The 12,967-nt window shown below is 25.1% G+C and overlaps 1 protein-coding gene across 1 annotated transcript; it reads left to right on the top strand.

The window, feature by feature from the left end:
- Positions 1-8,174: 8,174 nt before the first annotated feature.
- LOC145834439 (KICSTOR complex protein kaptin-like) lies at positions 8,175-11,319 on the top strand. The gene is made up of 2 exons (XM_082941869.1): positions 8,175-9,352; positions 10,995-11,319. The coding sequence occupies exons 1-2, from the start codon at positions 8,240-8,242 to the stop codon at positions 11,163-11,165; spliced, it is 1,284 nt and encodes a 427-aa protein (XP_082797995.1). The 5' UTR covers positions 8,175-8,239; the 3' UTR covers positions 11,166-11,319.
- Positions 11,320-12,967: the final 1,648 nt, after the last annotated feature.

Genomic DNA, 12,967 nt, shown 5'->3' with positions numbered 1-12,967 from the left:
AAAATAACTCAAGAGGCTGCTGAGTCTTTTATAAAGTTGCGTCAAAGGTTGATTTATTAAATTTAAAAAACTTTAACAATTAATCATGTACAACTCAATTGTTTTGTTTTAGTTTCCTAAGCTTAAAGTACTTTGATTGTTTATATTAAATCAGCAAATCAGCAAAGACAATGTTGAACTTGATGAATAGTGATGAAATGATAGTTAAGGAACTACTTCCTTGTGGTTGATACTTATTTTCTTTTTTATTGAAGAATAATTGTTCTGCCAGCTGCTCTATACATATATTAATACTTGCTTGTTTGCACAGTTTCTTGATTTTTTTAGTGACGTAATGATTTAACCGCCACTTGTGGGCCTAATTTATAATTTAATTCTTATTGTTATATACAGCTTATTCTATTTTTAATTTCATTCTTTTATATTCTTTTATGTAAAACACAAATTAAAGAAAAAATATATGATTTTCGAAAAAGACTCTGTAATTAAGTTTATTTTATATGAAGTTTATAATTATATCATTTTAAAATTTTCTTAAATGTATTTCTTAGAGTTAAATAATTTTCTAAAACAGACTACAGATAATTTTTCGACTAATATAGCATTTGAGCCAGAATCACTCTAATAATGTAAATTTATCTAAAACTTGCATAGGTCATATAATAATAATAAAAAATTGGAAAAAGTAATATCATCTTAATATAAAACTTAGTTAAATAATAATATTTAAAATAAAAATTATTTAAATAATACTATATATTTGCAGTACAGCCATGATAAATTTGAATATTTTGAAAAGTTTTATTTGGGGATATTCGGAGATATCTTAAGAAAACAATTTAAAGGAAAAACGAATAATTCATTATAAAAAACTTAGTCTAATAATTAAGTTTAAAAAATATATTTTTGAACAAAAGCTAAATTAAGTAAAAAAATCTAAAAAAAACGTTTAATCTACAAAGGGGCTCCACTACTAAAGTCAAACCCCGATTCGATCGAAATTATTGTGAAAAGCAAAGCAAAAGAATGTTCTTTAGAATTAAAAATAAAAGTTCAAAGTTAGCATTAAAGAAATTAAAAATAAAAGGTTTAAAAGTTTGGTAATAAAATTTCAAAATAAGCTCTTCGAGCCACAGTAACAACCCTCGTGATAAAATCAACCCCTAAGGAAAAAAATACTAGGTAGGGGGTTTTCGCAGCGTCAATCAAAGTGTTAACCACTGCTTTATATGGGTGGGTGTCACTTTTGCCCGTTGGGACACTTTTGCACGGAGACACTTTTGCACGAGCGTCACTTTAGCACGAGGGGACACTTCTGCACGAGTGGTCACTTTTGCACGTAGGGTCACTTTTGCACGAGCGTCACTTTAGCACTGGGGAACACTTTTGCACGGCGTCACTTTTGAACAAAGACACTGTTGCACAGGTTGTAATTTTTTTTTAATATTCCATTTAAATAACTTAAATTCTAATTTTTTGTGCTATTACTATTAGCCCTTTATAACTTTTTTTTTATATTTTTTTTATTTCTCTGGTTTTTTATGAATAATAATTTTTAGTAGGTATATTTATTTTTCCTATCACTTTGACCCCTAACCCTAAAATTTTTTTAAATATTTCAACTTATTAACTTAAATTCTTTTATTTTTTGCTATTTCTATTACCCCTTTATAATTTATTTTTTATATATTTTTTTATTTTCCTCTTTTTTTTTATGAATAAAAATTTTTAGTAGATATATTTCCTTTTTTTATCACTGTGACCGTAATCTTAACCTCGGTTGGTATATTTTTTTTACTTTTTTGTTTTTTCAATAGGTTTTTTTTGTAGTTTTTCATTATTTTTATTTATTATAATTTTGCTCTTATTTTTACTATCACTGTTACCACTAACTCTTTTTAATAATTAACCTTTTTATATATTTTTATTTTTTTATTATTTAGAACTTTCTGTTTCTTTTTGTTTTATATACTTTTTTACTCTCGTGTAAGTTCCTGCTTTATATACATAAAGTTTTTTACTGATACGCCTGAGTGGCTTTGTTCGTTCATTAATCTTGATTTTTACAAGTTGATCTTATTTTATAGAATTTTATCTGAGCTATCATACATACTTATTGCTTGAAAAAATTCAAAGTAAGTTTTGAGATATGAGCAATCAAAGTCGGTGACTTCAATAGCTTCTTAATATAAGGTGCAAACTAAAAGCACAAAAAAAGACCTTTTTAGTAAAAATCTATCTCCTCCTTCATTTTTTAAGCAATCTTCTTCAAATTTTTACAGAAAGTGTATTATTAAATTTTAAAAAGACTAAATGCAGGATTTTTAAAAATTTTCAATATTAAAGTTAAAAAAAAAACCACCTATTTCTTTTTTTTTCAGTCTAAATTTTTTATTTTTTAGCATTTTCAAAATTCCAACACTCAAAGTCTTTTAAACAATAAAAGAAACATTTCCTGGAAGTTTAAGGTCTCATGCTCAAAAAATGAAGGAGAATATAGATTTTTAGTGATTTTGTAAATTTTTTGAGAAAATTGACCCCAATAAATTTTCGGTAAATATGTTTGTATTGGAAACTTTTTATAAAAATTACAATATCTCAAAAGTTAATTAATATTTTTTTATTCTATAAAAACTGGCCTGTTGTTAGTACTTCAAGCTTTTATATAAGATCCAATGTTGTTTTTAGTAAAAAAATTTTGGACCACTGTCTCTATACCCTTAAAGAACTAGTTAACTGTTATATTATTACACTATTCACAAACATAACAAAATTAAGGATCTAAATTTTATAATAGTTAACTTAAACATAATCTAAAACAAGTGAAATTTTCAGGGTTGCAATACACTCAGTATAACTCAGAATGTTTTGAAATTATAGAAAATCTCAGAATGACTCAGGTTAATTCAGGACAGTTTTGATTTTTACAAAATCTCAGGATAGTTTTAAGATTTTTTTCAATACTCAGGAAATATATTTTTCTAGATCTATAATGAGTTTTAGTTGATCTAGTTATAATAGTTTTTTATTTTATATAACCAATTTTGTTCAAGAACATAATTTATTGATTTTGAAATGCTTAAAAACTACTTTTTAGCCTTACACCTAGTTCTTTAGTATTCTTAGAAATAACTCTGTAGTTTTTGTTTTAAATCTGAAATTAATATTTATCACGATTCGAGTATAACCATGCAAGTAGTGAAGTTATTTTATATAAGTAATTTTTTTCACCTTGTCACCATTTGAATTTCCTCCATAAGAATTTCTTTAAATTGTCTTAAATTGTGCACAATGTGTTTTTGTGATAATTGGCTACATGTAAAGATATTTCCAACTAAAAGTTCTAAGGTCAAGTTTTATAAGTCCCATACATTATTTATTTGGGTGATTTTAAGAAAATCAAATGGTACCAAGGTGAAAGTTAACAAATCATAAAAAAAATTTCACATGGTATTTTTGTAGTATTTTTAAGTTATAAATTTATAGCTAAAAATTAAAAGTTTGCTTATTTATAAGCACCCTAATTCACATATGATCTTCCTTTTAATTATTAGGAAGAAGAATGAACATTAAGTATAAGTAGTTTGCCCCAGAAACAAAAAAAAAAAGGATTAAAAAAAAGCTCAGGGTAGTTTAAGGTAATTATTTACTGAAAGTTTTCAAGAAATTTAGTATTATCTTATAAAAACCTAAAAGAAATCTGATAATACCATTAACCACCATTAAGTTGTACATTAAGCACCCTGAAAAAAATATTAAGGCTTTTTATAAATTTCTTTGAAAAATTATATGTTCCTTCTGTAATTTTCTTACACAAACTGGATTTTTTGCTTCTTAAGTGTAAAACCTGTAGAGAAAATATTCAGGTTTTTAGTGGAATATTGACTAGTTTTTACGTGCGTAAAATTTCAAATTATTAAAAACATGTTTAAAGAGCCACAACTAAAAAAATTATATATGTTTGAAAAAAAGACTGGTTGTAGGTCTTATTAATACCTACAAACCTTTTTTTTCTTATTAAAAAAATTTTTTTAGGTATGGCTAAGATATGTTTTATAGTAGAATAAATTTATAAATATTTGAAAAAACTCAGGATGACTCCGGACAGTTTTTTGGCTAAAAGTGTTGCAACGTTTTTAAATTAATTGATAATAATAAAAGTAATTTATTAGTCTCTAATCAGCAATAGTTTTAGTTTGTTTTTAGCTTTATTTAACTACTACAGAAATGAGTTTACCAGCTAAAGGTTTGAAAAGAAAGTTAGATAAATGTGATTCAAATGATGATTATATTGCTACTGCATATTCAGATGAAACTGATGAAAAAACTGAAGTATTAAAAATAAGTTTTAATGGTGGTGCTGTGGTAAAAGTGAACAAAAAGAAGCTGCTACAAAAATCAATGTATTTTCAAGCAATCACTAGTCCTAAGTTTAATGATCACCAAAAAGATAAAATAGAAGTGAATTTTGATGCAAGCATTGAAACTTTTCAACAGATTATAAGTTATATAGAAATTGATGATGTTATAAAGAAAAAAAATGACAAAGTACTTGAAGTTTTTGAATTTGCAACCTATCTGCAAATTGATTTTTTGACCAAAAAGTTGAAAGATCTTTTTATTTATAACCTCAATACTAGAACATTGCACAACCAATTGAGTATGATTAAAAATAATCCATTATTGAAAGACTTTGAAGAGGTAGCTTTGAAATTTAAAAAAAACGGAAAACCATCTGTTTCTGGACTGTATATCTTGCAGAATTTCAATGACGATTATATCTTTATTCGTTTGAAATCATTTGTCAATAAGGAAAGTGATTGTAAGCTGCCATCTCCCAAAAGTACAGATGAAAAAGGACGGTTACTAAGGAATTATAGGGGAATTGAAGGTGAAATGAGAATAGTTATACATTTTTTTGACAGTCTAATTATTTCAGATTGGGGGGATTTTTTCCATCAATACAACCTGATAACTGATACTATGGTTAGATTCCCAAATGTATGGGGTTACTGTGAATTTTGTTGCGATAATGAAAATCTTTATGCTCTTGACTTTGATGTAAATTTTAAAGTTAATATTTTGAGGAGTGTCGACTGTGAAAAAAAATTAGAGATTTCTCAAAAAATAACATTTAACTCGATTAAGGTTGAATCTATAATCAGCTCACTTTGTTACAATAGAAAAATGTACATTTTATACAAATATGGTTATGATTACCAGTTTGAAAAAAATCAAAATCAAGTGTCTTCACGTAGTAACCTAGATAAGCAACTGTGCTATGTTCGTTTACTAGTAATATGCACTAAAACATTTACTATTCTCAACAATTTTAAGATAAAAGATAGGCTTAATATTGATAAAAAGCTTATTAATAAGTCATATTCTTCAGGTTTTGCTAACTTTTTGACTATTTTTCATGACAGAAAAAGTCTTAAGATTTTTATATACACTGGAGAAAAGACACCAATTTTGGTGTTTGATATTCAAAACGAAATTTTTTATTTTGTTGGAAACACAATAGGTCGGCCTTTAGACCACTTTAGTAGCCTGGAAGAGTTCAGAACAGATTACAACAATAATATTGTTTATAAGCTAGTGGTTTCTGAAAAACTTGAGACTGTAAATCACAAAATTACAGCTTATGAATATATTGACGAAAAATTTATTGATACTGGTTTCGAATGTGACAATTTTGCTGATTGGGTTAGCATATATTTTGTATAAAATGATTAACATCTTAGTTAGACATTTCATGCAAAGTTTTATATCTGAACATAGTATTCACAGTATAAAATAGTTAAATATTAAAAAAGGCTGTTTGCTAGAATGAGTATAAATTTTAATATTTGTTTTAATAAATCAAATGTTAAATATAATAAGTTTTATGTTGTTTTGTAGTTCAATATTTTCAATGAGGTATAAGATAGTTGGTTACTATGATATTAAATGATTTTGTATTTTTAAAGAGTTGTAAATTAGTTGGTTTTTATAATGCACTAGTTTTTTTTCAAGGAAATTTTATTTTAAACAAATTATTAATACCCATTAAATTTTCAATTTAGAGTTCTTTAGAAGTTTTAGCAATTAGTATTTGATAAAAGTTGATACTTAAGTTGCTTAGTCTATTAAAGTTTTATTTTAATTGTAAGTTTTAAAAATGAGATTATGACAACCACTTTTTAAACGACTTTTTAAAGTTGTTTTTAGCTAGTTATTTGTATTTGTTTAATTTTGTTTGGGAACAAAGAGTTTTTGTTTTATTTATTTTGTATAAATATTTTAAAACAAAACTAACTTTAAATTTTTTTTTAAATTTTAATTGCAGATTTCTGCTAAAATATTTCGAAAGTTTTTAATTTATCATTGTAAACAACAGTTATTTATGTTGAAGTGGCTTCTAATATATTTATTAAGTTTTATAGATTACTATTTAAAGTTAGTAAATGATACCAAGAAGATAAATTCCTAGATTTTTTTCGTTATATACAATTTTTCGTTTTGACCATTTCTTTAATAAAGTGTTCATTAAAAATAGTTTTTACTATAAAAATAAAGTTAAATTACTATTTTCTTACCGAACCTGTGCTAGGTATAAGTTGAGTAAATTAAAATTATATTCTAGAAAAAAAGCTCAAAGTTAGCATTGATTTATAGATTAATTTTAAATTAGAAAGAAATTTTGCAAAATGTCTGGATTTGTTAGTTCAAATGCTTGAAAATTGATGAACTTTAAAAGATAGTTTAACATTTTTTTTTGAGTACTTATATAAGATTAAAAATTAAATCAAAATTTGTTTTTTTGAGCTACAACTTTAATAAAATTAAGTCATTATAAGCAAAACTTCAGAACTTGTCAGCAAAAACTCTTTAAAATAATCTGATTTCTAACTTTGAAAATAAGTTAGTTTTTATTAAGATTATTAAATTGTGAACTTCTTTCTGAATAAGCTTTAGTTTTATCTAGCTTTAACTTTAAAATAATAATTATTTTTATTCAAAATATCCATATAATATCATTATTCAAGTTTTTAATTTTTTCATTATTTTTCTTTTGAAAATTTGAATTAGTAAAGCATTTAGCTATTTGTAGTAAAATATTTACCTGTTTATTTGAGTCAGTGTTAGCAAGGGACTATATCTAATACTTAATTGAAACTGAAATTCAAAAAATATAGCAGCTTTGGCACTCACTCATATTTTTAATTTTAATTTAAGGCTGACTAAGGACACTTTTTTTTAATAAATAACTCAGGATAGTTTTAAGGTTTTTGAAAATCTCAGAACAGATTTTTTACCAGATTTCAAATGAGATTTAATTGATATATTTTCAATATTTTGTTATTTTATAACCAATTTTGTTGAAGTGCATGGTTTTATTAACATTGAAAATAAGAAAAAAAAGTTTTAAGGATTAGAAAAAAAACTCAGATTGACTGATGATTGTTTTTTTTACTCAAAGAGTGGTTACCCTGTATGAGTAAGTGTCAAAATGTAAAAAGGGTCACTTTTGCATGAAGACACTTCTGCAAGAGTTGAAATTTATTTTATTATATTTTTTTTACTGTTACCCCTTACCCTTGGTGGGTATTTATCTTTTCTTCTTTTCATTTTTTAAATTTTTGCTATCACTGTTACCCTTACCCTTGGTGGGTTTTATTAATATTTTAGTGTTTTATTTTTTTATATATTTTTTCTTTCTATACTATTACTGTTACCCCTAACCTAGGGTTTCCTAAAGTAGGCTATTTCTTAAATTTAGAAGACCATAAGCTTTGAAAGGGCCAAAGGGGAGCTGTAGTAGTAAAGGAACTATATTGTGAAACTTACACTAGATTTTTTGCAGTTTAAAAAAAAGTAGGCGTAGTTAAAGGGTATTTTTAAAAATTATACTAGATGTTTTGGGGTTCAAAGTTTCAAAAGGGCTCAAAAGTAGTTTTTTGATAAATTTTGTCAAAGAGGGCCATAGTTTTTTTAAATTTTTCGAATGGGGCCTTATCACTGTTGTATTTTAGAAACTTTGCCCTTATCCTCGGTCGGTAGTTTTTTTTTACTGTAGTGTAAAAGTGTCTTTGTGCAAAACTGACCTGTATATAGTCCCATACATTATTATCAACTAAAGTATTACTTGTGTTTTTCTTTGGATATTAAAAAACTATCAAATTTACAGATTTTTGGTTTAATAAATAAAAAATACCTTTGATTAAATACTTTAAGTTTAAAGTAACTATAAGAAAGAATGAAGTTTCATGAAAACAATTTTGACAAGCTTTGCCAATCGAGCATTTACGGTATGGTTACTTTACCCACTCAAGGCTCAAAAAAGCTTTTAATTTCAACTGTTGTTGGCAAAGTATACTGTTGTGAATACTATTGTAAAACACCAACAGGAATAAGACAGACAATACCTGAAGTTCCAATAACAAATATTCCTAGTTATAAACAAATTGTATCCATTGATTGTTACAAAAGTCTGAAAAATGGCCTTGTTATAGCGTTATCATTAGTAAATAAAGAAAATACAGAATTCAGTTATAATGAAAACAGAGGTTATTTGTATATTTACTGGAATGTTTTGTCTGAAAAAGATGACAAATGGATACATAAAAATTTTCAGGAAAACTTTTTTTCCTGTAATTTGAGTTTTATACCTTTACAGTTAAAACATTTTCAGTTAAATACAGGAAAAAGTTTTTTAATTTTGGCTGGTTGTGACAAAAAGTACCACGTGTTTACTGAAGCTGATGAGGGCAATAATATTGAATTTAAGGAAATTGAACTGTCGGGTGTTTTTCCCGAGTTGGTTAGTTTGCAATCATTGCCTACTTATCTAGAATTTAGAAATATTAGTAAATATAAGCGTCTTACATGTGTTGGTTATGAAACAGGCGTTGTACAGTGTTTTTTGGTAAATGTAGAATTTCTATCGTTTGAAAAATATGAGACTGAAATTCTTGACTGTCCAGTTTCGCAGCTCCTAATTTACAATGATGTTAATTTTTCACCAACAGTTGCACCAAAGTTTATAAAAAAATCAGTGTTTGAAAACTGTAATAAAAACAAGTTAAACTTGAGTTTAAACATAATTGCTGTATTTTCAAGAAAGCAGTCAGTAGTTTTTCGCAATGTACTGCAAAATAGCTTGAAAGATAAAATTATTTTGGCTGGCAGCAATAAGTTTGACATTGCAACTTGCTGTGATATATCGGATGTGAGCCACAATGGTAAAAACGAGGTTGTTATAGGAACTCACGGACCTCGAATGCTAGTGTATAGCTTTGACAAAAACTTGCCATCAGGATCTTCTATCAATCCTGTTTGGGACAAACTTTTCGCTCATCCTGTGATAAATGTAAGTTATTTTAAAAATAATATACTTTAAAATGTCACTGTTAGAAATAAATAAAAAATTTAGCACTAAAAGTTTAAAGCTTATTTTGTTATCAACAAGTAATTTTGTGTTTTTTGTTGTTCTTCAACTGTTTAATTGAGCCAATTTTGTTTTATAAAAGCTTTAAAAGTATAATTTATATTAAATTGGTATTATCAATATTTTTAGAAAATAGTTTTAAGTGTTTTATTTTATAACACTTACTATTTCCAATAAGTATTGACTATTATCTTATCATTAGTTTACTATCATTCAATTAACCCGTTTATATCAGTTACTAACTCGAGATCAATTCAAACTTGATCATTCCAAATTCGGTAATTTTAAACTTTATCATATTCAACTCAATGATTTGAAACTTGTTTATTTTGAACTCATTTTAAATTTGATAATTAGATTTTGTACTGTTGTATGCATAACTATTTAACTTGCAAACGTTTTACTATCTCGAAAGTATTTCAGCTTGTTTTTTTAGGTAAAATTATTTTTGAATAGTTAATGACAATAGCTCCGAAGTTTTGTATGGAAATTTAAATAATTAATTTCTTGAATTATACTATAAAATAATCAAAGTAAAAGTATTATATTATTTAACTACAAAAAAGGTTTAAAACTGATTTTAAAAACGTTAGTTATTTATTAGTATTAATTTAGTTTAGAAATATAATCACGTTTTTGAAGACTAGAATACTTATATTATAACTTTTTTTTAAACGAGCAAACATTTTATAACTTGTGGAAACCAAAGCATCATAAAGTTAACTTTTTATAATTTAAGTTTAAACATCTTTATTATTTTTAGAAATTAAATAATAATTGTAGAAGTGTTCTACAGTTTATTATAAACTTTTACTTATGAAGCAACATATGTGGACTAGTTGTTAAAAAAATTTACTTAAATAAAAATTTAAGTGGTTTTATTTATTATTTGATGATTGATAAATATTTTTAAAACTTAACAATTTTAAAACTGAAAGAAATGAGTCAAAAAAAAACTTTAGAATATATTTTATGTCTAAGTAAGAAACTTATGTTTTTGCATTTTTAAATTTTATTGAACGACAAAAAAACGCTCAAAGTATTTGGTCCCAGGATCTGGTGTACGAAGAACCTTTCGATTATCCAGCCGCACAACACGGATACCTTTTGAAGTCTTGTCCAAGACTTTATATATTTCTATTAAGAAAATAGTTTAAAATGTTAAAAGAATATTGAATAGTTTATTGTTCATAGAGTAGTAGTTGACTCATATGAAACTAATTACGAAAGCATCAACGTATTTGCAATTGGACAAATACTTTTTTTTACTATAAAAGTTTACTTACAATTGTTTTTTACAAGACTTAAGGTATAATACAAATAGATTTTATAACTTTTAGTTTTTATCTATAACTTAGACTTTATCTTACTTTATAATATGAATATTATCTTACTTCATTAATTATTTAATATTAGTTATACACATCAATCCAAAATAATTAAGTATGGTGAGTTATAGTTGAAAATAAACAATTAAATTTTTTACTAATTTAATCAGCTAGTAAATATTTACAGTTACTGATGATTATTTAGATAAAATTCTAAGTTTTTAAAAAAATTTCAGATGAAGTTCATAGACCTTGTAGGAGATGGAATTAAAGAAATAGCTTTGGTTTCAACTGGTGGTCTCCATATTCTACAACACGATGTTAATGAACTGTTAGAAAAATTTAAGTGTCGCTATTCAATGATGCAAGAGTATTTTAATGAACCTCTTAATGAAATTACTGATTAAAACTTTTATTTTTAGATAATTAATAATGGTATATGTATATTTTTATCAGTATTCTTTATTTGAAAAGCTGCCAAATTTTTTTTATATTATTTAACTCCGTATGTTCTTATTTATAGTTTAAATCATAGATGTAAAAAATTAAACTTTATTTTCATTAAAATATAGAAAAATTTATCACCTAGTTTTCAAAATTTAAAACATAGTACAAAAAACAATTATTTAAAGATAAATAATCGTTTTTTATCCAGAGTTATTAAATTATATTTTCTATTTTTAAGTAAACGATAAAAATAGTTATTTTTAAACATTAGTATAAAAAATTGAAAGTTAAAATGCTTATATTGCTTTTATTCAAATAGTAAATTATTTATCTTAGTTTTTTTGTATAAACAAACTGCAGCATACTATGGATTTGATAATGTATGTAATTTTAGAAAAAATAATATCTAAATTTGATATAAATTGTAAGCTATTTCAATTTTTTATGAGAAATAATTTGTAATTCTAGATCATAAAAAATTTAAACACATTTAGTTCGTTAAGTATCCTAAATGTTGTAAATTTATGTTAAAATAGCATAGAACTTTATTGCATGCTCACATGTTTCTACCACATTTAATACACTGTATAATTTTTTTAAATCAAAAATTTTATTGTGTTATTTTCTACTAACTTAACTGTTTGGCTTATAAAATGAACTATTTGTCATAAATTAAAAAAAATGTTACCATGTTTTTATAATACTCAAACTTTAAACATAAAACACAAGGTTCTTTTTAATAAATAGAATCGTTAGTTTTAAAATAAGTATTAACAATAGTGTTAAAGAACCAAAATTCTTTCTTATCGTAAGGCGTTAATTTAAATAGCCTATACCTTTATTTTTTGAATAAAATACGTTTTAAAATTAAGTTTGCACTAGTGATTATAATTATATCATTTTATTTTGTTGATTGTCATATTTTTACAAATACATTTAACAAAAACAATAAGAAAATCGACAATTGAAAATATGTACAAAGGATCTGGTAGCAGAAGACCTCACGGCATGGCATTATAGCCATTTACGTATAGCTGAAAATAGTCAACAAAAAAACGCTTAGTGTTTGCAGTTTTTTCTAGCAACCCTGCTTCACGGTAATTTCTAAGCAAATTAGAAAACAAAATGTTTCGATTGCTAATAAGAAAGTCTTTTTTTTTATACAATGAACAAACTAAAAATACATCTGAGTAATAAAACATCTAAATGACCAACGGTAATCACCTACGATACTTGATAAAAGTGAGCATTATTATTTATAGAAGTATATTCAAGTAAAAGTTTTACACTTGATGGAAGTTTTAGAAGAACTTAGGTATTTTAAAACTACCTTACGAAATCCGTTTTATAACTTATCAAATCATTACTACAGACTTGAAGTTGTTATTAGTTCGCAATGTAATACTTTCTGATTAGAATATGAATGCAGCGATTGTAAAATTAACTACGTTTCATTATGAAAAAATGTTTCATTAGCATTTCGAGTATTTTTTTAATTTTTAAATATACTGGTTTGTATATATCGAGTATTGGTTATCGAGTCGCACACCACGGATACCTTTTCGCGTCTTGTCTTATTGAGTATCTTATCAATAAAATTGATTAAAAGAGTAAAAAATTGTTTTAAGAAAACTTTTTCAATTAATATTTGTTAAGCTTTAGAGTTTCAATAAAAACACATTTACTTTGTTTTAGCGGTAATGAAGCGAGTGTTTTGTTATTCTAATGTGGTAAGTAATCGCTTTTTATTAGATTTGAGCAA

The sequence above is a fragment of the Thalia democratica genome, chromosome 4 (genome assembly GCF_965202585.1).
Source record: "Thalia democratica chromosome 4, ktThaDemo2.hap1.1, whole genome shotgun sequence".
Taxonomy (NCBI): domain Eukaryota; kingdom Metazoa; phylum Chordata; class Thaliacea; order Salpida; family Salpidae; genus Thalia; species Thalia democratica.
This window is presented reverse-complemented; position numbering and strand designations above follow the sequence as displayed.

Coding starts and splice junctions, on each gene's coding strand:
- LOC145834439 (XM_082941869.1), top strand. CDS start 8,240: ATGAAGTTTCATGAAAACAATTTTGACAAGCTTTGCCAATCGAGCATT. Junction 9,353..10,994: donor TCGCTCATCCTGTGATAAAT/GTAAGTTATTTT, acceptor AAAAAATTTCAG/ATGAAGTTCATAGACCTTGT.